The 25,352-nt window shown below is 39.2% G+C and overlaps 1 protein-coding gene across 4 annotated transcripts in view; it reads right to left on the bottom strand.

Annotated features, from left to right (window-relative positions):
- Positions 1–6,919: 6,919 nt before the first annotated feature.
- The window catches only part of IFT80 (intraflagellar transport 80), a 132,074-nt gene continuing 113,641 nt past the window's right edge, over positions 6,920–25,352 (bottom strand). For 3 of the 4 annotated variants that reach the window (XM_027542408.1, XM_027542417.1, XM_027542425.1), the window contains 2 exons: positions 15,527–15,650; positions 6,920–8,437 (listed from right to left, as the gene is read on the bottom strand). In XM_027542408.1, coding sequence (XP_027398209.1) covers positions 8,327–8,437; positions 15,527–15,650 — 235 coding nt within the window. In that variant the 3' untranslated portion in view covers positions 6,920–8,326. The remainder of the gene's footprint in view (positions 8,438–15,526; positions 15,651–25,352) is intronic. The other variant, XM_027542433.1, reaches the window with a different exon arrangement.

Genomic DNA, 25,352 nt, shown 5'->3' with positions numbered 1-25,352 from the left:
TCTGGTTTCTCTGCCTTTTCTAAAACTAGCTTGAACATCTGGAAGTTCACGGTTCACGTATTGCTGAAGCTGGCTTGGAGAATTTTGAGCATTACTTTACTAGCGTGTGAGATGAGTGCAATTCTGCAGTAGTTTAAGCATTCTTGTACTATAAAACAGAAAACATGTAAATCCCTCTTTTAAGTCCTGTTCATTTGATATGCTGAGTGGGAATGAATCTGATTGCCCACGCCCACACTTTGTAGAAGCTGGAGTGCTCATCTGGACAAATCCTCTGCATAATAGCCATATGTGGAGTGTATCTGTGGTTTAAGGAAAAAGCCTGTAAGCGCCTCCCAGTGATGACTATTGGAATTGTGGACTAGCAAAGTTCCATTTGAGGGGCAATTACTAACCAGCTACCAGATATTAACTGGAAATGCCCCTATGACTGAAAGGCACAAAATAATCTTGAAACTTGAAATACCCAAGATGTCAGAGAAATGCTCAGGAAAGCAGTGTCCAGAAGAGTTCTATAATAAAATAGGCATGGTTTGTACAGGAATATGGGCTTCCCTGGTAGCTCAACTGGTAAAGAATCCGCCTGCAATGCAGAAGACCCCGGTTTGATTCCTGGGTCAGGAATTACTCCTGGAGAAGGGACAGACTACCCATTCCAGTATTCTTGGGCTTCCTTGGTGGCTCAGATGGTAAAGAAGCTGCCTGCAATGTGGGAGACCTGGGTTCGAGCCCTGGGTTGGGAAGATCCCCTGGAGGAGGACATGGCAACCCACTCTAGTATGCTTGCCTGGAGAATCCTCATGGACAGAGGAGCCTGGCAGGCTACAGACCATGGGGTCACAAAGAGTCGAACACGACTGAATGACTAAGCACAGCACAACATACAGGAATATGCCACTGGGGAATATAGTGTATCCATGAGTAGGTAGTCTCTCTTCCCCTAGGACTGACTTTGGAACCATGTGAGGAGCTGCTGAATTCTGTCATCATTTGGGTGGTGCCCTATAAACAGCTCTCAACTGACCAACAAATAGGTGCTTAGTGTATGGATGGTAGTTTCAACATGAACAGACAACATTCTGTTGGAAAGCTACCACTCTGATGGGAAACGGTAAAAACATATCAGCTTGGTTAACTGCTCTGCAGGCTGTTTATCCTTGTTTGGATCTTTACCTACTCATAGTCAGTGGCCAATGACCTGGCCACATGGTCAGGAAGAAGGGCAATGGAAGACTGGCTTATTAAAGGGGGGCCCTTACAGGTCATGGTCCTGTGGAAATCATTATGGGAATTTGAGGGGGTGGATTAAAGTAGGCCATGTGAATGCCCATCAGAGGAATCTCATTCTTGCATTGGAAGGTGATTAGAATCAACAAGCAGACACCCTAGTGTGCTCACTTGAGGTAACCACTTGAGTTTGTGAAATGGGTGGATACTGTTATGGGGAGGGGGACCTGCAGCAATGCAGAGACGGGCTGAAACCATATGGATTCCTCTGGTATCCTCTGAGGCACAAAACACCAACAAGAACTGCTCTGTCTGCCAACAAGAGACAGAGATTACAGCCGGCTCCAAGGCAGAGTCCCTAGGGGGAGTCCTTGCACAGAGATGGCAAGTCGGGCTGATGCCTGTAGCCCTGGGGGATAGAAACCAACTGGGTCCTCACAGGAATGACTCTGACCCTGGACTGGGCTTTGCTTACCCAGGGTAGATGCATGTGCTCAGAGTACTGCAAAGAACTCAAAGAATACACTGCACCCACCTGGACCACCGCGCCACATTTCTTTAGACCAAGGAACACTATTTACAGGCCATCATGTCCAACAACAGGCAGAGAGATTTCTTCAGAGTAACAGCTGGTAAAGAATTAGATTGGGCAATCAAAACATTGGTTGTCTAAAAGGGGGGAAGAAGGACTTCCCTGGTGGTTCAGTGGCTAAGACTCCGCACTCCCAATGCAGAGGGCCCAGTTTGATCCTTGGTTGGGGAACTAGATTCCACACACTGCAACTAAAGATCCCATATGCCACAATGAAGACCAGGCACAGCCAAATAAATAAATTTTTAAAAACAAATAGAATAGGGGGAGATGGAGGCATGAAGGACTGGCTTATATGTCCTCACGGATGTGTGCTCATATGCAAAATGAACAGGGCTAAGGAGTATCCTCACTTGATAAATTCCTCTGCTATTCTAAGTGTGAGGACAAGGATACTGGTGTGACAATTACACTTTTTTTCTTTCCCACATCATTTAACTTAGTAAAAAGTATTTTATTGAAGTATAACTGAATTACAGTGTGGTGTATTGCAATAATTACTGCTATACCACAGTGATTGTTTTATATATATATATACATTTTAAAAAATATAAATTTATTTAAATTGGAGGCTAATTACAATATTGTATTGGTTTTGCCATTCACCGCCATACATCAACATGCATCCGCCACGGGTGTACACGTGTTCCCCATCCTGAACCCCCCTCCCACCTCCCTCGCCATACTATCCCTCTGGGTCATCCCAGTGTGAGATGGTATATATACATTCTTTATCATATTCTTTTCTATCATGGTTTATCACAGGATATTGAATATAGTTCCCTGTCTTTTAAGTAAGACCTTGTTGTTTATCCATTATATATATACCAGTTTTCATCCACTAACCCCAAACTCCCACTTCGACCCTCTCCCCTCCTCCTTGGCAACCACGAGTCTTTTCTCTTATGTCTGCGAGTCTGTTTCTGTTTCATAGATGGGGTGAATCTGTGTCATATTTGGAGAAGGCAGTGGCACCCCACTCCAGTACTCTTGCCTGGAAAATCCCATGGATGGGGGAGCCTGGAAGGCTGCAGTCCATGGCGTCGCTGAGGGTCGGACATGACTGAGCGACTTCACTTTCCCTTTTCACTTTCATGCATTGGAGAAGGAAATGGCAAGCCACTCCAGTGTTCTTGCCTGGAGAATCCCAGGGACGGGGGAGCCTGGTGGGCTGCTGTCTGTGGGGTCGCACAGAGTCGGACACGACTGAAGTGACTTAGCAGCAGCAGTGTCATATTTAGATTCCACATATAAGTGATGAAGTGAAGTGAAGTGAAAGTCGCTCAGTTCAGTCGCTCAGTCGTGTCCGATTCTTTGCGACCCCATGGACTGTAGCATGCGAGGCCTCCCCGACTCTCATCAACTCCTAGAGTTTACTCAGATTCATGTCCATTGAGTCGGTGATGCCATCCAACCATCTCATCCTCTGTCATCCCCTTCTCCTCCTGCCGCCAATCCCTCCCAGCATCAGAGTCTTTTCCAATGAGTCAACTCTTCGCATGAGGTGGCCAAAGTACTGGAGTTTCAGCTTTAGCATCATTCCTTCCAAAGAAATCCCAGGACTGATCTCCTTCAGAATGGACTGGTTGGATCTCCTTGCAGTCCAAGGGACTCTCAAGAGTCTTCTCCAACACCACAGTTCAAAAGCATCAACTCTTCAATACTCAGTTTGTTTATAGTCCTACTCTCACATTCATATATGACCACTGGAAAAGCCATAGCTTTGACTAGATGGACCTTTGTTGGCAAAGTAATGTCCCTGCTTTTTAATATGCTGTCTAGGTTGGTCATAACTTTTCTTCCAAGGAGCAAGTGTCTTTTAATTTCATGGCTGCAATCACCATCTGCAGTGATTTTGGAGCCCCCCAAAATAAAGTCTGTCACTGTTTCCACTGTTTCCCCATGTATTTGCCATGAAGTGATGGGACCAGATGCCATGATCTTAGTTTTCTGAATGTTGAGCTTTAAGCCAACTTTTTCACTCTCCTCTTTCACTTTCATCAAGAGGCTCTTTAGTTCTTCTTCACTTTCTGCCATAAGGGTGGTGTCATCTGCATATCTGAGGTTATTGATATTTCTCCAGGCACTCTTAATTCCATATTGTGCTTCATCCAGCCCACAGTTTCTCATGATGTACTCTGCATAGAAGTTAAATAAGCAGGGTGACAATATACAGCCTTGACGTACTTCTTTTCCTATTTGGAACCAGTCTGTTGTTCCATGTCCAGTTCTAATTGTTGCTTCCTGACCCGCATACAGATTTCTCAAGAGGCAGGTCAGGTGGTCTGGTATTCCTTTCTCTTTAAGAATTTTCCACAGTTTGTTGTGGTCCACACAGTCAAAGGCTTTGGCATAGTCAATAGAGCAGAAATAGATATTTTCCTGGAACTCTCTTGCTTTTTCCGTGATCCAGCGGATGCTGGCAATTTGATCTCTGGTTCCTCTGCCTTTTCTAAAACCAGCTTGAACATCTGAAGTTCACGGTTCATGTATTGTTGAAGCCTGGCTTGGAGAATTCTGTGCATTACTTTGCTAGCGTGTGAGATGAGTGCAGTTGTGCAGTAGTTTGAGCATTCTTTGGCATTGCCTTTTGCGGGGTCTGGAATGAAAACTGACCTTTTCCAGTCCTGTGGCCACTGCTGAGTTTTCCAAATTTGCTGGCATATAGAGTGCAGCACTTTCACAGCATCATCTTTTAGGATGTGAAATAGCTCAACTGGAATTTCAACACCTCCACTAGCTTTCTTCATAGCTCAGTCTTGTCTGACTTTTTGTGACCCGATGGACTATACTGTCCGTGGAATTCTCCAGGCCAGAATACTGTAGTGGGTAGCCTTTCCCTTCTCTAGGTGATCTTCCCAACCGAGGGATCAAACCCAGCTCTCTCACATTGCAGGCAAATTCTTTACCAGCTGAGCCACCAGGGAAGCCCAAGAATACTGGAGTGAATAGCCTTTCCTTTCTTCAGAGGATCTTCCCAACCCAGGGATTGAACCCAGGTCTCCCACATTGCAGGTGAATTCTTTACCAGCTGAGCCACCAGGGAAGCCTAAGAATATTGGAGTAGGTAACCTATCCCTTCTCCAGCAGATCTTCCTGACCCAGGAATTGAACCCAGGTCTCCAGCATTGTGGGTGAATTCTTTACCAACTGAGCTATCAGGGATATCATATGGTAACTTTCTCTTTCATACTTGATGCAGTGGTCCCTGGACCAAAACTACAACTAGTAATGCATTGCAGGAAGCAGGGATGATTCCTGGGCAGCAAACCATAGCTGTTTTAAAATCTTTATGTCTGAGTTCCTAAGGGCCTGATGGGGTGGGTTGTGCTTTCACTCCATGCGGCAGTATTTGGGCTAACATTGAACAGTTAGATTGCTTATTGGTAGAGATAGCCCACTAACTCTTTACCTATGTAACCCTTTCCTACATGGATGAGAGTGGACAGAGTGGGAGGCACTTGCTAGACTCCTAGTGTTGCCAATGATCTAGACCAGCACAGTGGCCAAACCTAATGTCCCTTCTAAGGTGAAAAGGTTTGGGTAAATGAATGAGTAACTGAGTTATGCAATGAGAGAAGTCCAACGATAATGCTTGGAAGAAAGCTAAGAGCAAGAAATAATATTGTCTCTCAAGCCCAATTATACCAAATGCCTGAGAGCATGAAGTTATCTATTTCTGACACCACTTCTGTTTCCTGACAAGATCAAATGGAAGCCCCAAGACATCCTGTCATACAATATGATGATGGATGGGGCTGACTATCAGACTGACTGGATGGGACCCCAGTAAATGTGTATCTTTGACTCTTATTTTTCAGGTTACATCAACCATAATGTTATGTGCTAGAATACTGGCGTTATTGGAAAGATAATGCCAGTGTTGATAATCAAATGTATTGGGACATTGAGTTTAAGAGCTTCCTATCCTTACCCCACATTGATTCCTCCAAATGTTGCTGTCAGGTCCCTTTTGCTATAAAAGATCCCATGATCAAAGACCAGGGAGAGGCCTAAGATGTAATAAAGGATGTATCCAGGCTTGGAGAGGGGTACTGGTATAGAGCTTCCAAAACCTTTGAAACTTCCTGAATGAAAGGAGTATCTTTGTTAATGCTAATGAACATGTACGGGGTGTGTGTGTGTGTGTGTGTGTGTGTGTGTGTGTGTGTGTGTGTGTTGGGGGAGGGGCATGACTAAAGAGCGTTAGGATAAGGGCTGGTCACCAGAAAAAACACATGATCAGAGGGCTAAAACTTTTAACCACCTGACCTCCAGAGAGAGGAAAGGGGCTAGAGGCTGAGTTCAATCAATGGTGCCTACATAATAAAACTCAGATACAAAATTCAGGACAGCAAGACCTAGCGGAGCTTCCTGGTTGGTGAACATACTGATGTGCTTGGGAGGATGATGGACATGCCTGGGTTCTATGAGGAGATGGTGTGGAAGCTCTGTGTCTCCATTTCTCCTGATGCCTCTCCTTCCTCCCAGGCCTCACTCTATGCAGCATCTCTTCCCTTTGGCTGTTCCTAAAGTGTATCTTTTATAGTAAAATTGTAACAGAAAATGTTTCAGTGAGTCCAGTGAGTCATTCTGGTCAATTGTCAAACCTGAAGGGGGGTGGTAGGAATCCCCAAATTTTCAGCCGAGTCAGAGGGGTATGAGTATCCTAGGGTCCCCACTAGCAGACTGGCAACTGAAGAGTAATCTAGCTGAGGATCTTGCCCTTTAATTTGTGAGACCTACACTAACTCTGGGCTTACCAGGTGGCACTAATGGTAAAGAATCTGCCTGCCAGTACAGGAGACACAAGAGATGTGGGTTCAATCCCTGGGTCGTGAAGATCCCCTGGAGTAGGAAGTGGCAGTGGCAACCCACTCCAATATTCTTGTCTGGAAAATTCCATGGACAGAGGAACCTGGTGGGCTACAGTCCATGGGGTTATGAAGAGTCAGATGTGACTGGGCAACTGAGCACATTAACTCTGGGTATCAAGTTGGCTATCAGAGAATTGTTGTTAGAATGCAAAAATATTTCATTATATTTTTTGACTTTTAAAATTATAGTAAAATAAACATAAAATTTACCCTTCTGACCAGCTTTCTTTTTAAACTTTTTATTGTAATATAAGAAAACAAAATAAATGTATTTAAGTACAACTTACAAGTAAACCACTCAATCATATTTCACAAATTGAACACACCATTGTACCCAGCATCTGGATGAAGAACAGAACATTACAACATTTCAGCAAGGAAAAGGAATATGTTGAAAAGACAGGAACATTTTCATTTAAAAAAACTAAATATATTCATTAAAATGAGGGTGAGAGAGGGCATCATTTTCCCATGTATATGCACATGCTCACTCTACAAAGTACCATTTCCAAAAATGGTTTCATGGAAGAATTTCTAAGGATTATTTGTGCTATGTTAAAAAGCTTTTGTGGTAATAATAATTTGGGGACATACTGAATGAAAGCTAGTCAAATGGGTTGATAATTTAAGGAGATTTTCACAAAATTCAGACTCCAGAGTCTAGTGCCTAAACATTCTCAAGTCAGAAGAGGAATGAGAAAAATATTTCTTGCCTGTTCTAGATATATTTCTATAATTATAATAAAATAGATATAACAAAATTTACCATTTTGGCATTAAGTATATTCACAATGTTGGGCAACCATCACCAACTATCACTTTCCAGAACTCATTCAAGCCAGACAGGAATTCTGAACTTATGAAATAATAGCTCCTCAATTTTCCCTCCCAACAGTCCCTGGCAACTACTGTTCTTTCTGTCTCAATGAACTTGTCTATTTTTATACCTCATGTAAGTGGGATTCTACAATATTTGACCTGTTGTGTCTGACTTCTTTCACTTAGCATGGTATTTTCAAGATTCATCCATGTATCAGAATTTCATTCTTTTCAAAGGCTGTATAATATTCCACTTTGTGTATACACCACATTTTGTTTATCCATTCATCTGCTGATGTATATCTTTTTTTGCCCACCACTTTAGTTTTGTGAATAATGTTGCTACGAACATATACAAGTATACATATTATTATATATTTTCATAAATCAATCTTCATTTTTTTGTTGTGTAAATAAACTTTTGGAGCACTTTACAATTTAGAGGTCAAATAGAAATGAATGATAACATAAATTTTAAAGAGTCCAGTGTTTTATTATTAGCATTAATATTTGTTCATACTGAAGATTCAGGGATAAAATAATGGACAGAAAACTAGGATGTAAGCATACGACATGGATGTATCATAAGTATATAGGAACATTTGCTAATTATTGTGCTAAAAAGATAAAAGATGAAATTACAGTAATTATTTTGTGCTCAGTCTTTCTGAATGTACTTTTGGTATTAAATACACAGCAAGTGCTTATACTTGGAGATTCTGCCTTTTTCTTTAGCAATGAAAACATGCTTATCCTTGATTAATCAGACTCAGTTTCAAAAGGTAAAACTTCTTAAAGGTAATCATGACATTTAGTGCTTTAGACCAGTACTCTTGGTGGGCTGGCTGCCAGATGACCGCTCTTGCTCTTTAGTAATTTCCATCTCAATTTTGGCTTTGATTTTCTCCCAGTCTATTTGGAGCTGTGGTAGAAGAAAAGAAGAAATGCACATATACAGTATAAGACCTTTTTATTTAATCCAAAGTAGCTAAGAGTAAACAAAAATAGAATGTATGACTTTCAAAACATTAGAGAAAGACAGTGGGAAAGAAAAGTTAAGAAGAAATAATGCTCCCTCGCAAATGACATAGCGTTAAATAATTCCTACTAGAACAATTATCACCATAAAAAGCAAAGACTTTCACTGTGATGCAAAAGACCAAAATCTAGTTGTAGTTATTTATAAAAAGTACATCTCAACTATGGGACCCTAGGATTCTGCTCAGGTACAAGGTGGGAAGGGCAGGTAAGGTGGGTTGCTCTCCTCCAAACAAGAGGGAAATGGACAGAGCCCTGGCCATCAGGCCATGTTTCAAGTGCATCAACACTTCAGCACTCTTATACTGAGGTTTCCATCAGGAACCTAGCTATGAAGAAAGATAGGGGAGCATCTGCTTCACCAGAGCATACTCTGCAAAGGGGCTCCTTTGCAACAACTCTTAAAATAATATGAAGACTTGGTGGTAAGACAATGATGAAAAGATATTAGATGAAACAGTGGGAGAACAAGGTTGAAAGACAACTAAAAAGAATAACTGTAAAGTGATAATATTTATATCTGTTTCAGGTCAACCACTGATCCCCACCAAGATCCAGCCCTGCCCCTCCACTATATCCCACTAAAGCAACAGACTTGGTGTTAGGAGTGGACTCTACCCTAAGTCCCACAAACAAGTTCTTTTGGAAAAAGCATTCAGATTTTTTTTTTTTAATAAGTCTGGAGATCACTAACTTAGAAATGTGTGTCCTCTCTCAGGCAAGACATGGGAAAAAATGGGGTCCCAGCTTAAACTTAACTCTGATTTACTTTGAAATAAACCCAAACTCCTAGACTGAACCAAAAGTAAATAGGTTTTCACCTCCATGTAGGGGAGCTGAGTAGAATAAGCAGTATTAAAGCAGATTGGGGTCATATGTGCTGCTTGAACAGATTTATCTTAAGTAACTGAGACTAATTTAACCTTAACACAAGACTTCGTGCCTCTCTTAATTTTGTGCTGGAAGTAGGTAGAATTAAGTATTTGGTTCTTTTTTATGCCAAAATCCTTTCTCTAATTTCTGTGTAGTAATTTGTGGATATTATTGGTCACCTTTATTAAGATAATCATTCCACATATTTGTCTATAATATATAAAATGGATGAATTAAAAGAATCCTTCTTATTCATAGAAGATGAATGTCTGTGCTAAGATGCAAGTGACAATTCAATGAAAGGCAGAGCAAATGTTAGGTTATTTGAAAGGCTCATTTTTCAATCTGGCCAGAACCTGATGTTTTTTTAAATGGCAGAACATTCATCTAAGAAAACATTTCAAAGAGAAAGACAAAACTTGATGAATACCTTGTCCTTCTTCCAGCTTTAAATGACTTACATATGTTTCTTGAATCAGTCACAATAAAACCATGTATCGATGATAAACTAAACAACTGTTGCTTGGCTTCACCAGAAGTATATCAAGTAGACTGACGACATCTATATTAGTTACTTGTTATAGTACAAGTGAGGGTGTCAGTTGATAGCTATCCTACTGAAAATAAATGTTTCACTTTCACTCTGGCATCTGTCCAGTTTTAGAACAATGGTCTGATAATTTAGTCTCTGGAATAGAGTATTTTTAATAGTGGGTTTCAGATAAGGATGTACTCATGACAGCTGTCAAGTGACTTCTATGTTAAAACACATCCTTTTCTCTTCCAGAGAGTGTTAATACTCTTTGGCACTTTTTTCTAGTCCTGAGCCAGTCAATTCTTTATATTCACATAGAAGTAATTTCAAAATCATATCAAATGGCTCTCCATCCTCTACCCCATCTCTCTTACTCTCAACTGAAAAATCAGCTTCCTACTTTAGAGAGAATATAGTAACCATTAGGTAGAATTCACTTAATTTCCTTCCTTTCACAAAAGTAGGTACATCTGTACCCACGCCTATCTCTTTCCCTTCTGTCTCAGGCCAGCATCTTCACACAAGTCCATGATCTTATCTCAGACTCCTTTAGGACATCAACCTTCAATTATTACCTACATATTTCAATTTCCTTCTCTTCACTGGCTGCTCCTTCCATCCTTCCTTCTCTATTCTGTCTCCCCACAAGCTACTACCTTCATTCTTCTTTTCATTCCCGACTCTCATCCTCTTCCCAGACCACTGTGATATAACTGTGTTCCCACCATACTTCAGAAACTTCACTAACACCACCATTAAGTGTTTTAATTCCTCATCCTATATACCTTCTCTATATGACTCAGTTACTCATTCAACGAATATTTAATGTTCACTCTATGCCAAGGATTGCTCTAGGTACATGGATTTAGCAGTGAATAAAAAGATAAAAATCACTGTCTTTATAGAGACATAAACAGAGACAAATGATAGTGGTAAGAGTTTCAGAAACAGGGGAGGGAGACAGTACCAAGGGAGGAGTTGGGGGGATTAGTGCTGAACTTCAGATAGAGTGATCAGAGAAAGTTTTCTCCCCGAGAAAATTGAAAATTAATGACGTGAAAATTTGAAGATTAATGAGTATATCTGGGGAAGAGCACCTAACAGAGGAAGAAAAAAGCCTTGATGTAGAAGCATCCCCTGGACCTTGCTGATTCCATTCCAGCTCTTCAAAATCTCTCTCAGTATATCCTTCCCTTCTGGTTTCTGCTCTCCTTTCTAAATGTCCTCAATCTTTTTTCTTTCTTTTTCTTCTATATCCTTCTCCTTGGTACCCTCTTCACTTTTAGCATTCACTGGGGTTCCAAACACAGCTTTTTCATACTTTCCCTAAGAGATCTCATCAACTCACATAGCTTCAACTATACCTAAATTGTCATGATCATAGATTTATTTATCTAGCCCTTATTCTTCCTTTATCAACACCCTTTGATGTTCACATTGATATTTCCAACTGCCCACTAGACATCTCCACCTAGATAGGGTCTATCCCACAGGAACTTCTAATGCAAAAAATGGCCTATTTTCATGTATTCAAACTAAAGAAAGGTCCACAACTCATATATGCTCATGTTCCTCCACTAGTCACCCATGGTATGAATGCTGAAGTTGTTCTCAAATGGCTTGACTTACCTCACTGCTCTCCTCCCACCTCTAACTACAATGTTTTATTAATTTTTCTGATTTTTTTTCTTACATTAATCTTACCCTTTCCATCTCCTGGTGAAACTATTATAGTAACTGGCCTCCTGGTCATCACCCTCACCTCCAAACCATCTTCCACCTAAGAAGCTATCTTTCAAGTCATTCTCTTGATTACAAACCTTCAAGTCTTTGCATTGCCTTCATTATGAAATCTGTTAGCACAATATTAAGATGCTTCAATGTCTGGTCCCATCAATATTCCAGTCACTCAGAACCCAAGGCACCCCCTCTGTACTCCTTCACCATTCTTTCAAGACCCCATGCATTTGCTCTTATTATCATATCCTTTGACTGACTGACAAAAACCCTACTCAAGATAATTTTGTGGAAAAAATAAAGAAATTAAAACTAACAAATGCTAAGTATATAATTTCCAAATGGGGAAGGAAACAGGATAATTTGTGAAAAATTCTAAGTTTCCATTTCTACTTAGAAATTGGGATTTTTAAAATGGAAAAGTGATCATGTCACTTCCATTCAGTATCTTTACATTAATCTTAGGGTAAATCCAACTTACCTAATGTGCCCTATGAAACTCTCAGGTCAACCTCCCCTTTGCTCATCATTCTTAACCACTTCAGAGCCTCCCTTATCCTGGAATGTGTCCATCCCCACACCCTGTCCCCTCGATTGGTTTCTACCCATCCTTCAGAGTTCAGCTCTAACATCATTTGCTTTCCTTTGAAAAATCTTTACTGATACCCCCATTCTAGGTCAGGCTCCACATTCATAAAGTCTTATAGCACTATAGACACTACCTTCAAAGCTATTATCGCAAATGAAATTAACAATTAACTATATAATTATTTTTGGCCTCTATGTGAATACAAATTTCAAAGGGTCAGTGTCTGCCAGGTTTGCTATTATATCCCAACCACCAAGAAGAATACATTGTCTGCAGGAGGTACTCAGTAAATACTGAATGAATGAGAGATCACTAATTATCCAGGAAATGAGCTACCACTTAATCTCTCACTATTTTCTCTCCTATTTATCATTCCTTTTTTCTTTCTCCTAGCATAATGTTTAAACATTTCCTGGCTCCTCTACTCTTCTTTTTGCACAGAGTATGTATTCAGTGAACTGAATGTATTCCTCAGGTGGATTTTATTTGCCAGACTAATGAATTCTCTTACAAACACTTGCTGAACACCACTGTAGACCAGGTATAATGACTCTGATGGAGTTCTTAGAAGACAGTACACCTTGTATAGATCTCAGATTTCCACATTTTAAACTAGAAAGGCCCAAATAACATTTCAGGGCTCATAAATATGAATGTATGTCAAGCCTCAGTTCTTATAAACTTTTATGTTATGCATTGTGAAGCCATTTGAATTCACCAGCTATCTATAATAAATTTTTCAAGGTTTACAAAAATGATCTTTTTCTATTCAATTCTTAGTTCTGAAATAAAAAGTTTTTATAATCACAATTTTGGTTAAGAAATGTTAAGTCAAAGATTATTTTCATCTTAGTTCACTTCAGTTCAGTTCAGTCACTCAGTCATGTCCAACTCTTTGCGACCCCATGAACCGCAGCACACCAGGCCTCCCTGTCCATCACCAACTCCCAGAGTCCACCCAAACCCATGTCCATTGAGTCGGTGATGCCATCCAACCATCTCAGCCTCTGTCGTCCCCTTCTCCTCCTGCCCTCAATCTTTCCCAGCATCAAGGTCTTCTCAAATGAGTCAGCTCTTTGCATCAGGTGGCCAAAGTACTGGAGTTTCAGCTTCAACATCAGTCCTACCAATGAACACCCAGGACTGATCTCCTTTAGGATGGACTGGTTGGATCTCTTTGCAATCCAAGGGACTCTCAAGAGTCTTCTCCAACACCACAGTTCAAAAGCATCTATTCTTCGGCTTTTATTTAAGATTTTCATCTTAAAATACTGTTTTATGATTTCTAGTTAACTTCCAAATTACATTTATGAAGACAAGTTGGAAACTAGAACATGGTGCCATAGGGAGTCAAAAAACAGGAAACAAAATACCCAAGAAAAGTCATGTTGTTCTGATTATCCCATTTTGAACATTTCAGCTACTCTTATGATTGAAGTATTAACATGTTATTTATAGTTGAATACGTATATATTGAAAAAGAGGATAAGAGTTTTAAGTTTTCAGAATCTGAAATATAACGTTGAGGTAAAAACTATATTTTCCATGTCCTCAAAAGCACCTATGTGAACACAGTGAAAAAAATATTGATATTAATATGATGAAGAGGAAGCAGAGTAGTATTAATTTGCTTCAAAATTATATAGTAAAGGAAATTTAAAGTGGGTGCTCATTTTCAACATAATGTCATATTTTCAAAACAGACAAAAGAGATTAGCTGACCAATGATTTTCTGGGCTGTTCTGCACCATAGTGGTGGTGGCTGCTGTCATATTCTGTGAATTAAAAAGTACAGCCCTCAGAGCTCTTACGGAAGGCTAACAGCCCAAACAATTCATTTCTGAATCAAACAAAAAAAATTGTGAAGCTTCTATAAAATATGTCCCTTTCTACCAAGAAACCCACAACTGTGTCTATCCTGGATCCAGATGAAGTTACACTGCAGAACTAAGAATAGCTCCAAAGTCTTCATTACCCTGAAAACTGTCCTGAAGTCCAAAAATGTGACTCATGACACTCGATATTCTACATATAGCAAATGGATAATGTATTTAGTAGGTACCTCTCTCTACATCCTCTTTCCTCTTCCAAAGAGGACAGGTTAATATATTTTACCCACCCCCACAATGAAGCAGAACATTCCGAGAAACACTCCCACAGGGTCTATGAAAGAAAGTGAAAGTGTTAGTCGCTCAGTCGTGTTCAACTCTTTGCGACCCCATGGACTGTAGCCCACCAGGCTCCTCTGTCCAAGGGATTCGCCAGGCAAGAATACTGGAGTGGGTAGCCATTCCCTTCTCCGGGGGGATCTTCCCAACCCAGGGGTAAAACCTGGGTCTCCTCCATTGCAGGCAGATTCTTCACCATCTGAGCCACCAGGAAAGCCCCTACGTGGTCTATAAGCTCCATGAAGACAAGCCACGTCTGATTCAACACCTAGTGTGGTGCCTAATCCAGACTGAGTACTTATAAACACATTTTGAATATATGAATGCCTAAAAGGATAAGGAAATCAACTAGTTTGCAGAGCTGGGAGAAAGGTTAGCCCTGTCTTGGGTTTACAAATTGGATCTCCCATGGCTAGAAGTGAGCTCTATTTCTGCCATTTGAATCTAGAAGTATCTGGGCAGGTGGCCACAATCATTTCTGTTCTAGGCATGGCTCGCCTTGTGTGCTGGTATGTACTAGAATGGCTTTTTTCCTAACTGGATTGACAAAACCTTAAGTTCTGGTAGGAACTTAAGAGGCAAAGGGTCAGCTTTCTTTGGTTCTAGGTGGTGAAGTCTACCCAGGCGAGGCACCTCTTTAAGTGCAAGCAGGCTCCCTAGAATCTGCAAAGTGACAAAGTATCCAACTTCTGGCCACTGCCCTCTGTGCTTATTCCCCTGGAACAGAAAGGGCAGCTAGTGGAAGGCAAAATTCAGGAAGCCTTTAGGAAGGCAAAATTAGAAGCCTTTATCCTCACATTTTATGTTGTTTATCTAAAAATATCAGTTAGGACACAAACTTAACATAAATTGGAAACTGTAAGAACAGACTTGAGTTAAGCAAAACATGGCTGTAAGAGTCCAGAAAAATATTCTGTAATATAATTATATAGTCAAAATAAAACTGCAACATTGAAAGACAAGAAGCAGTTATTTTTAGAGATTACGGTAGGAAAGTTATTCAATTTTGTCTCATTGAGACAAATAACATATAAAGCATATAATTATTATCAAATACTGCATAATACTTACACCTTCTGCATACTGCAGGTATCGTTTATTAGTTTCCTGTTTACCAAATGTCTCCAAAAATTTTTGACGGTAAGCAAGAACTGTGTCAACATGTGTTTTGTATTTTACAGCCAATTCAAGAGCCCTATAATGAGAAATAAAATGTTATCAGCACTGATATGTTGACTTCTATGGGCAGTGGAGTTCTGGGGTGAGAGGGTGGGATGCTCTGTTTTTCCCTCTACTCATTCTTCAATATGAAAGGTATGTCATAGCCCCTACCTTATCCATCTTGTAAATTTCTATTTATACTTCAGGGTCCAGCCCAAACATGATCTATTCTCCCTGACCAGCTCTTCCTGGAGAAATAAATGACCATTACATCTTTCTGTGCTACAGAACATTCCTTACATACTATTATTATAGTCCTGTTCACAGTGTATTGTAACTATTATGAATTTGTTCCTTGAATTAACCTATACATTTATTAAAGGGAGATGTGGGTTTCATTTCTCTTTGGTGAGTATTACTGAGTAGATGTATGGTAAATGCTCATTGAAAAGTTCACTGAAATCGTAAGAAAATTCAAGTGAATTGCCCAAAGTAAGGGTTCAACTATCCTGACCATTTTATAAGTCTGTAATGAACACAAGAGAAGACTCTACACATGGACATCACCAGATGGTCAACACTGAAATCAGATTGATTATACTCTTTGCAGCCAAAGATGGAGAAGCTCTTTACAGTCAGCAAAAACAAGACCAGGAGCTGACTGTGGCTCAGATCATGAACTCCTTATTGCCAAATTCAGACTTAAATTGAAGAAAGTAGGGAAAACCACTAGACCATTCAGGTACGACCTAAATCAAATCCCCTATGATTATACAGTGGAAGTGAGAAATAGATTTAAGGGACTAGCTCTGATAGACAGAGTGCCTGATGAACTATGGACGGACGTTCGTGACATTGTACAAGAGACAGGGATCAAGACCATCCCCATGGAAAAGAAATGCAAAAAAGCAAAATGGCTGTCTGAGGAGGCCTTACAAATAGCTGTGAAAAGAAGAGAAGCGAAAAGCAAAGGAGAAAAAGAAAGATATTCCAATTTGAATGCAGAGTTCCAAAGAATAGCAAGGAGAGATAAGAAAGCCTTCCTCAGCGATCAATGCAAAGAAATAGAGAAAAACAACAGAATGGGAAAGACTAGAGATCTCTTCAAGAAAATTAGAGATAGCAAGGGAAAATTTCATGCAAAGATGGGCTTGATAAAGGACAGAAATAGTATGGACCTAACAGAAGCAGAAGATATTAAGAAGAGGTGGCAAGAATACACAGAAGAACTGTACAAAAAAGATCTTCATGACCCAGATAATCACAATGGTGTGATCACTCACCTAGAGCCAGACATCCTGGAATGTGAAGTCAAGTGGGCCTTAGGAAGCATCACTACGAACAAAGCTAGTGGAGGTGATGGAATTCCAGTTGAGCTATTTCAAATCCTGGAAGATGATGCTGTCAAAGCGCTGCACTCAATATGCCAGCAAATTTGGAAAACTCAGCAGTGGCCACAGGACTGGAAAAGGTCAGTTTTCATTCCAATCCCAAAGAAAGGCAATGCCAAAGAATGCTCAAACTACCGCACAAGTGCACTCATCTCACATGCTAGTAAAGTAATGCTCAAAATTCTCCAAGCCATGCTTCAGCAATACGTGAACTGTGAACTTCCAGATGTTCAAGCTGGTTTTAGAAAAGGCAGAGGAACCAGAGATCAAATTGCCAACATCTGCTGGATCACTGAAAAAGCAAGAGAGTTCCAGAAAAACATCTATTTCTGCTTTATTGACTATGCCAAAGCCTTTGACTGTGTGGATCACTATAAACTATGGAAAATTCTTCAAGAGATGGGAATACCAGACCACCTGACTTGTCTCTTGAGAAACCTGTATGTAGGTCAGGAAGCAACAGTTAGAACTGGACATGGAATAACAGACTGGCTCCAAATAGGAAAAGGACTACGTCAAGGCTGTATATTGTCACCCTGCTTATTTAACTTCTATGCAGAGTACATCATGAGAAACGCTCAGCTGAAAGAAGCACAAGCTGGAATGAAGACTGCCGGGAGAAATATCAATAAATTCAGATATGCAGAAGACACCACCCTTTTGGGAAAGTGAAGAGGAACAAAAAGCCTCTTGATGAAAGTGAAAGAGGAGAGTGAAAAAGTTGGCTTAAAGCTCAACATTCAGAAAATGAAGATCATGGCATCTGGTCCCATCACTTCATGGCAAATACATGGGGAAACAGTGGAAACAGTGTCAGACCTTATTTTTGGGGCTCCAAAATCACTGCAGATGGTGACTGCAGCCATGAAATTAAAAGATGCTTACTCCTTGGAAGGAAAGTTATGACCAACCTAGATAGCATATTGAAAAGCAGAGACATTACTTTGCCAACAAAGGTCCGTCTAGTCAAGGCTATGGTTTTTCCAGTGGTCATGTGTGGATGTCAGAGTTGGACTGTGAAGAAAGCTGAGCACCGAAGAATTGATGCTTTTGAACTGTGGTGTTGGAGAAGACTCTTGAGAGTCCCTTGGACTGCAAGGTGATCCAACTGGTCCACCCTAAAGGAGATCAGTCCTGGGTGTTCTTTGGAAGGACTGATGCTAAAGCTGAAACTCCAATACTTTGGCCACCTCATGCGAAGAGCTGACTCATTGGAAAAGACCCTGATGCTGGGCCTTCCCAGCAGACACGATCGAGCGACTGAACTGAACTGAATGAATTTATTCTGTTCAATATTTAACTAAATACTGATATCCTTACATTTTTAGCATAGCAAATTAAAAATATTAGTATTATGAAAATAAAATTTGAGGATAAAAGTCTGACAAAATGTCTTTTGCCATCTGGTTCTTCAGTTCAGTTCAGTTCAGTCGCTCAGTCATGTCCGACTCTTTGCAAACCCATGAATTGCAGCACGCCAGGCCTCCCTGTCCATCACCATCTCCCGGAGTTCACTCAAACTCATGTTCATCGAATTGGTGATGCCATCCAGCCATCTCATCCTCTGTCGTCCCCTTTTCCTCCTGCCCACAATCCCTCCCAGCATCAGAGTCTTAGAAAAAGTTAAAAGCCATTTAAATTTTATAATCCAATTAATATCTATTTATCTATGTAACTAAGTTATTTTTAAGGTAATATTTTATTTAAATAGCAGATAAGAACTAAATTAACCACTAAAATCAGAGGTATAACACCAAAGGCATAAAATCTATATATTGATAATACAGAGGGAGATGAAAATATTATTCCGCAGTTCCAAATCTGTTTTTGCATGTAGGTTTTGGACAGCACTCAGCCCATCATCCTATGCATAACTCATATCAGTTGAGCCAGGAACAACCTACTACAGTATAGCTCTCCTACACTGCTCACTGGATTTTTTTAAATTGTAAAAATATGACAACACATTTACAGGAGACTTGGAAAATACAGAACAAGGTGACATATAGCTCCATTATATATTACAATTAGTTTTTTAAGTAAATAAAGATTTTTTTGTTGGAGTTTCAATATCGAACTCTCAAAAATTAATAGAATGAATATACAGAGAAATAGAAGGATAGTAGTAGGAAAGCACTAAGAACAAATTCAACATACGATTTATACAATTTTCACACAACATATACTGTTCATTGTTCCCATGTATGGGAAATGATCATCATAATAATCAGAGTATAATTTTTCTCAAGTTGTCTTGCTTTCTAATATGCCATATGACTTTGAAATAGGCGGTCACAGTATATCAGAGCCAACTATTATAAACTTGTTTTTTTAGACAACTAGAATTTTCTCAACATGGGATTGCTTAGCAGGAAAATCTGTTTGGTTCTTGACATGCTTCGGTTTGACATAAATAGTAACTTTAAAAAGTATTTTAGATATTATGTGTGTATTAACTGATGAATAACAAATGAGAGATATTAAAGATAGTAAGAAAAATTATGAATATAAGTCATATATAATATAAATGATAATGCCAAAGTCTAGTACAATGATTTCTTATAAAAATATATTGGCCCAAACAATATTGCTAAATGCAAGGGTCAATATTTGCTACCCACCACAAACTCCTCACAAAGTTTCCTTATTTCTCTGTGACTTTAAGTCTTTCAGAGAGAAAAAAAAAGATACAGAGAAAAAAAATGTAGAGGTACTAGAATATAGAGGTACAAAAGCAGAAAACCAGAGCAGGCAAAAAACAATTTATAGAGGCTCAAAAGAAGAGAAACAGAAGTAAAGATGCCTTAACTCTTCTAAGCCTCTCTCATTTTATCCCCCTCTGATTCCAGTGGGGTACAATGGGTGGAGACTCCAGTGAACCACCTCTTTGGCATCTTAGAGTTCCATTTCCCATTATCTCTTTATGATTGTACAGGACAGGGGAAGGAATTCTGGATTGCACAAAATGAAGAGTTCTAAGCAGGAAGTACATAAGCATCTGGTTTGGGGCTTTCCAAAAATTCCAAAGAGATACTTTGTTATGGAACATCAATAAATTTAATTATGTAGAAGGTATAGAATATGATGTCTAATCCTGCATTTAGATACTAGATACTAAGTACTATCTATTATAATAGTTATTATTAGTATTATAAAATATGTATTAATTATCTGACTGAAAACAATGCTAAAGGTAAACAGTCAAATGATATGTGCTATTGTAAATGCCTCTAAAAGCACACCCTGGGTAACAAATGTCTCTCTACCACATTTAAGAGGGAATTTACTCCAAATTATGTAAGAGTTACGGGAACAGTATGTTTCTAGCTTTAAAATGGTTATTTGGCAATGAAACAAATTTAACATTAGATTATGGGGCTGGAAAAAATCCATGTATCCTCTCTGATTTTAAATAGAAGGAAGTTATATAAAAAGATGTTATAACTTCAGAGTATAATTTTTGCATAACTTGAATGAAGCAAAATTACTTTATGTAAGTGGTATAAGTAAAAGAAACTATTTTTATTAGTACTTACATAAAGGATCAATATGCATACATGGAGTTTCTAGTTTCTACCTCTCTTAACTTGCTTTTTAAAACAGACCACCACCAAATGTCCAGGGGGAACGGCACATGGATAACTTGCATATCTATAGCCCTCAAGGGCTGCATCTTAGTAAATTGCAGGCAATTTTCAAATTCAAATATAAATGATAGCAGCACAAAGCAGCAAGATGATGCTTCTCAAATAGAATAACACATATTAACAAAGTAAAATCTGTTCCCAGGCTTCCCCAGAGGTCTAGTGGTTAAAAATCCATCTGTCAATGCAGGGGACATGGGTTCAATCCTTGCTCTGTGAAGACCCCACATGCCACAAGGCAGCTAAGTCTGTGCACCATAACTGCTGATCCTGTGCTCTAGAGTCCACAAGCTGCAACTCTTGAGCCCACATTCCAAAATTACTGAAGTTCGTACTCTAGGTCCTGCGGTCTGCAACAAAAGAAGCCACTGCAATGAGAAGCCCTCATAATGCAACTAGAGCGTAGCCCCTGCTCTCCACAACTAGAAAAAGTTCTAGGGCAGCAATGAAGAATCAGCGTAGCCAATTAAAAAAAAAAAAAGTTTTCTTCTAAAGTATGTAAATAAATATGGAAATTCAAGGATCCTAAAAGGATATATTTAAGGATATATTTATCAGCCAATACTTAAATTCTATCATTCTAGAATTTTGGCAGGATAGAATTAGAATATCACCATAACTGATTAATGGATCAGAGCAAAAACTGTCAATAGCTAACGTCACAAAAAAGACAGATGGCCAGTTATTACAGAAACACACATAATACCAATTCTGACGGATCCTTACCAAAAAGAAGGAAAAATTTTAATCTAAACCTAATCAAGTTTCTACGGCTTTCTAGGTGGCTTAGTGGTAAAGAACCCACCTGGCCAATGCAGGAGCTGCGGGAGCCCCAGGAGACATGGGTTCTATCCCTGGGCTAGGGAGATCCCATGGAGGAGAAAATGGCAACCCACTCCAGTATTCCTGCCCAGAGAATCCCATGGACAGAGGAGCCTGGTGGGCACGATTGAGCATGCAGGTATGTATGTCATCAAGTTTCTACATTCAATACCAATTCACAGCTAATTCAGGGGCAAAGGAACATGTTAAGTGATACCACAAAGATGCAATCAACAAAGTCTAGATTATAAGAAATTCTCAAAAAAAAAAAAAAAAAAGAAGAAGTTCTCTAAGCCCAAATAAAATACAAAAAACAAATAGAAGAATCTATAGATTTAAAGAAACTTAAGACTGCATCAACCAATCACAATGCATGTATCTTTTCTGGATACTACATCAAACAACATAAAGCAAAACAAAACATATATAAGACAAACAGAGAAATAAGAATACTGAATAGAATTATTATTAATTTTAAAGGTGTGATCATAATATTATGGTTGGATTAAAAAAAAACCTTTAAGATACATACTGAAATATTCATAGATAAAATAATATGATGACTGGGATCTGCCTTTAAACAATGGTGGGTAGGGATTACTCACAAGTCACTAACTGTGAAGCTGAGTGATGGGTACATGGATATTCATTATACTGTTCTATTTTTATATATGTTTGAAATTTTCCATAAAGAGTAGCTTTTAAATTTCATCTTTTTTGCCCCTTCCTGATCTCTTTTGCTGAATCCTCCTCTTCAACCAGACCATTAAACGTTCAATTCAGAAGAAATCTGCATGCTGCCTTCTTTTCTTTTTCCTTCTTTAAATTCTAGTAGGTACCCATCACTCAGCTTCAACAGTCCTAGAAGTCTTAGTTTATGAGACCTATTATTTACTCACTCCCAGGGAAACAGAGAAATACACGTGGCAAAAAAACACATAAGCTTTCTTTTTCCCTAACCATGTGTTTCTTGTAGGGACTGAACTCGCACCATGGCAGTGAAAAAATAAGATCTTTTATAAAAGGTCACCATCCATATAGACAGGCACGCAAAAAGTCTATTGTTAATCAGTTAATCACATAATTTTATCATCCTGTGTTTGAATATCTTTGTTTAGTTCAGTTCAGTTCAGTCCCTCAGTCATGCCCGACTCTTTGCGACCCCACGGACTGCAGCATGCCAGGCTTCCCTCTCCATCACCAACTCATGGAGTTTACTCAAACTCATGTCCATTGAGTCTGTGATGCCATCCAACCATCTCACCCTCTGTCGTCCCCTTCTCCTCCCACCTTCAATCTTTCCCAGCATCAGGGTCTTTTCAAATGAGTCAGTTCTTCGCATCATATGGCCAAAATATTGGAGTTTCAGCATCAGTCCTTCCAATGAATATTCAGGACTGATTTCCTTTAGGATGGACTGGTTGAGTCTCCTTGCAGTCCAAGGGACTCTCAAGAGTCTCATCCAACACCACAGTTCAAAGGCATCAATTTCGGTGCTCAGCTTTGTTTATAGTCCAACTCTTGCCTTCATACATGACTACTGGAAAAACCATAGCTTTGACTAGATGGACCTTTGTTGGCAAAGTAATGTCTCTGTTTTCTAATACGCTGTCTAGGTTGGTCATAACTTTTCTTCCAAGAAGCAAGTGTCTTTTAATTTCACAGCTGCAGTCACTATCTGCAGTGATTTTGGAGCCCAAGAAAATAAAGTCTGTCATTGTTTTCATTGTTTCCCCATCTATTTCTCATGAAGTGATGGGACCAGATGCCATGATCTTAGTTTTCTGAATGTTGAGCTTTAAGCCAACTTTTTCTCTCTCCTCTTTCACTTTCATCAAGAGGCTCTTTAGTTCTTCTTCACTTTCTGCCTTAAATGTGGTGTCATCTGCATATCTGAAGTTATTGAGATTTCTCCTGGGAATCCTGATTCCAGCTTGTGCTTCATCCAGTCCAACATTTCTCATGATGTACTCTGCATATATGTTAAATAAGCAGGGTGACAATATATAGCCTTGATGTACTCCTTTCCCGATTAGGAACCAGTCTGTTGTTCCATGTCCAGTTTTAACTGTTGCTTCCTGACCTGCATACAAATTTCTTAGGAGGTTCATGACATTGTGCAGGAGGCAGGGATCAAGACCATCCCCAAGAAAAAGAAGTGCAAAAAGGCAAAATGGTTGTCTGAGGAGGCCTTACAAATAGCTGTGAAAAGAAGAGAAGCAAAAGGCAAAGCAGAAAAGGAAAGATATACCCACTTGAAGGCAGAGTTCCAAAGAGTAGCAAGGAGAGACAAGAAAGCCTTCCTCGGTGATCAATGCAAAGAAATAGAGGAAAACAACAGAATGGGAAAGACTAGAGATCTCTTCAGGAAAAACAGAGATATCAAGGGCACATTTTATGCAAAAATGGCCACAATAAAGGACAGAAATGGTATGGACCTAACAGAAGCAGAAGATATTAAGAAGAGATGGCAAGAATACACAGAAGAATTATATAAAAAAGATCTTCAAGACCCAGATAATCACAATGGTATGATCACTCACCTAGAGCCAGACATCCTGGAAAGTGAAGTCAAGTGGGCCTTAGGAAGCATCCCTACCAACAAAGCTAGTGGAGGTCATGGAATTCCAGTTGAGCTATTTTAAATCCTAAAAGATGATGCTATGAAAGTGCTGCACTCAATATGCCAGCAAATTTGGAAAATAAACTTTTTTTATGTCATTATGTCAGCATTGGCCACAGGACTGGAAAAGGTCAGTTTTCATTCCAATCCCAATGAAAGGCAATGCCAAAGAATGCTCAAATTACCGCACAATTGCACTCATCTCACACGCTAGCATAGTAATGCTCAAAATTCTCCAAGCCAGGCTTCAACAGTACGTGAACCGTGAACTTCCAGATGTTCAAGCTGGATTTAGAAAAAGCAGAGGAACCAGAGATCAAATTGCCAACATCCGTTGAATCATCAAAAAAGCGAGAGTTCCAGAAAAAGATCTACTTCTGCTTTATTGTGAATCACAACAAACTGTGGAATATCTTTGTGGATGGGGATTATTCTACTCTCTAAGCAGGCCATTCTTTGGACTATGTTGTTATAAAGTTGATTTCTATACTGGATCCAAGTATTTATATGTCTTACTCCTACTTTTTATATTAGTCCTAACATTTAATATCAAACTGTCATCTCAGACTTTGTCAGTTTTGTTCATTGCTGTATCCCCAGTCCTAAAACCTGGCACATTAGAGACACTCAATAAATATTTAAAGAATGAACAATAGCTACTATTTGTTGAAGGTTTATTATACATAATAAACCTTCAACAAAGTAAGCTAAGAGAGTTTCACATGCTATTTTACTTAACCCTGACAACAAACATGTGTTTCTTGTAATTATCATCATTTTAAACACAAGGAAACAGGCTTACAGAGCCTCAGTAACCTGTCCAAGATCACATGACTAATATGTGAAAAAAAAAAAAACCAAAAAACTAATATGTGCAGAATCAGAAATCAAACCCAGGTCTTATTCCAAAGCTCCCAGTCTTAACCATTATATTTGTCTTTGTCCCATTCAGCAGCCTTTTCGAACAAGTCATTAAAAATGACCATACATTTTACCAAAAGACTGTTATTGTTGTTGTTTTAAATGGATTTCCATGTAATATCTAAATATCTCTCATATGGCAGACACTCATTAAATATCTACTGAATGAATGAATATGCAATAGGAACAAATATTCCAACTGATTTCAGAAATAGCTGTAGAATCTGGAAATGAAGATAATACATAAAGCTTCTTGAGTGTTTTGTAGCAATTATAATTACTTCTGCTGATTATTTGAAGTCATTCTTACCCAGTCTTTGATATTTTGCTAAAAG

The sequence above is a fragment of the Bos indicus x Bos taurus genome, chromosome 1 (assembly GCF_003369695.1).
Source record: "Bos indicus x Bos taurus breed Angus x Brahman F1 hybrid chromosome 1, Bos_hybrid_MaternalHap_v2.0, whole genome shotgun sequence".
NCBI lineage: Eukaryota > Metazoa > Chordata > Mammalia > Artiodactyla > Bovidae > Bos > Bos indicus x Bos taurus.
Note: the sequence above shows the minus strand (reverse complement) of the source record. Positions and strands in the feature narration are given on the sequence as shown.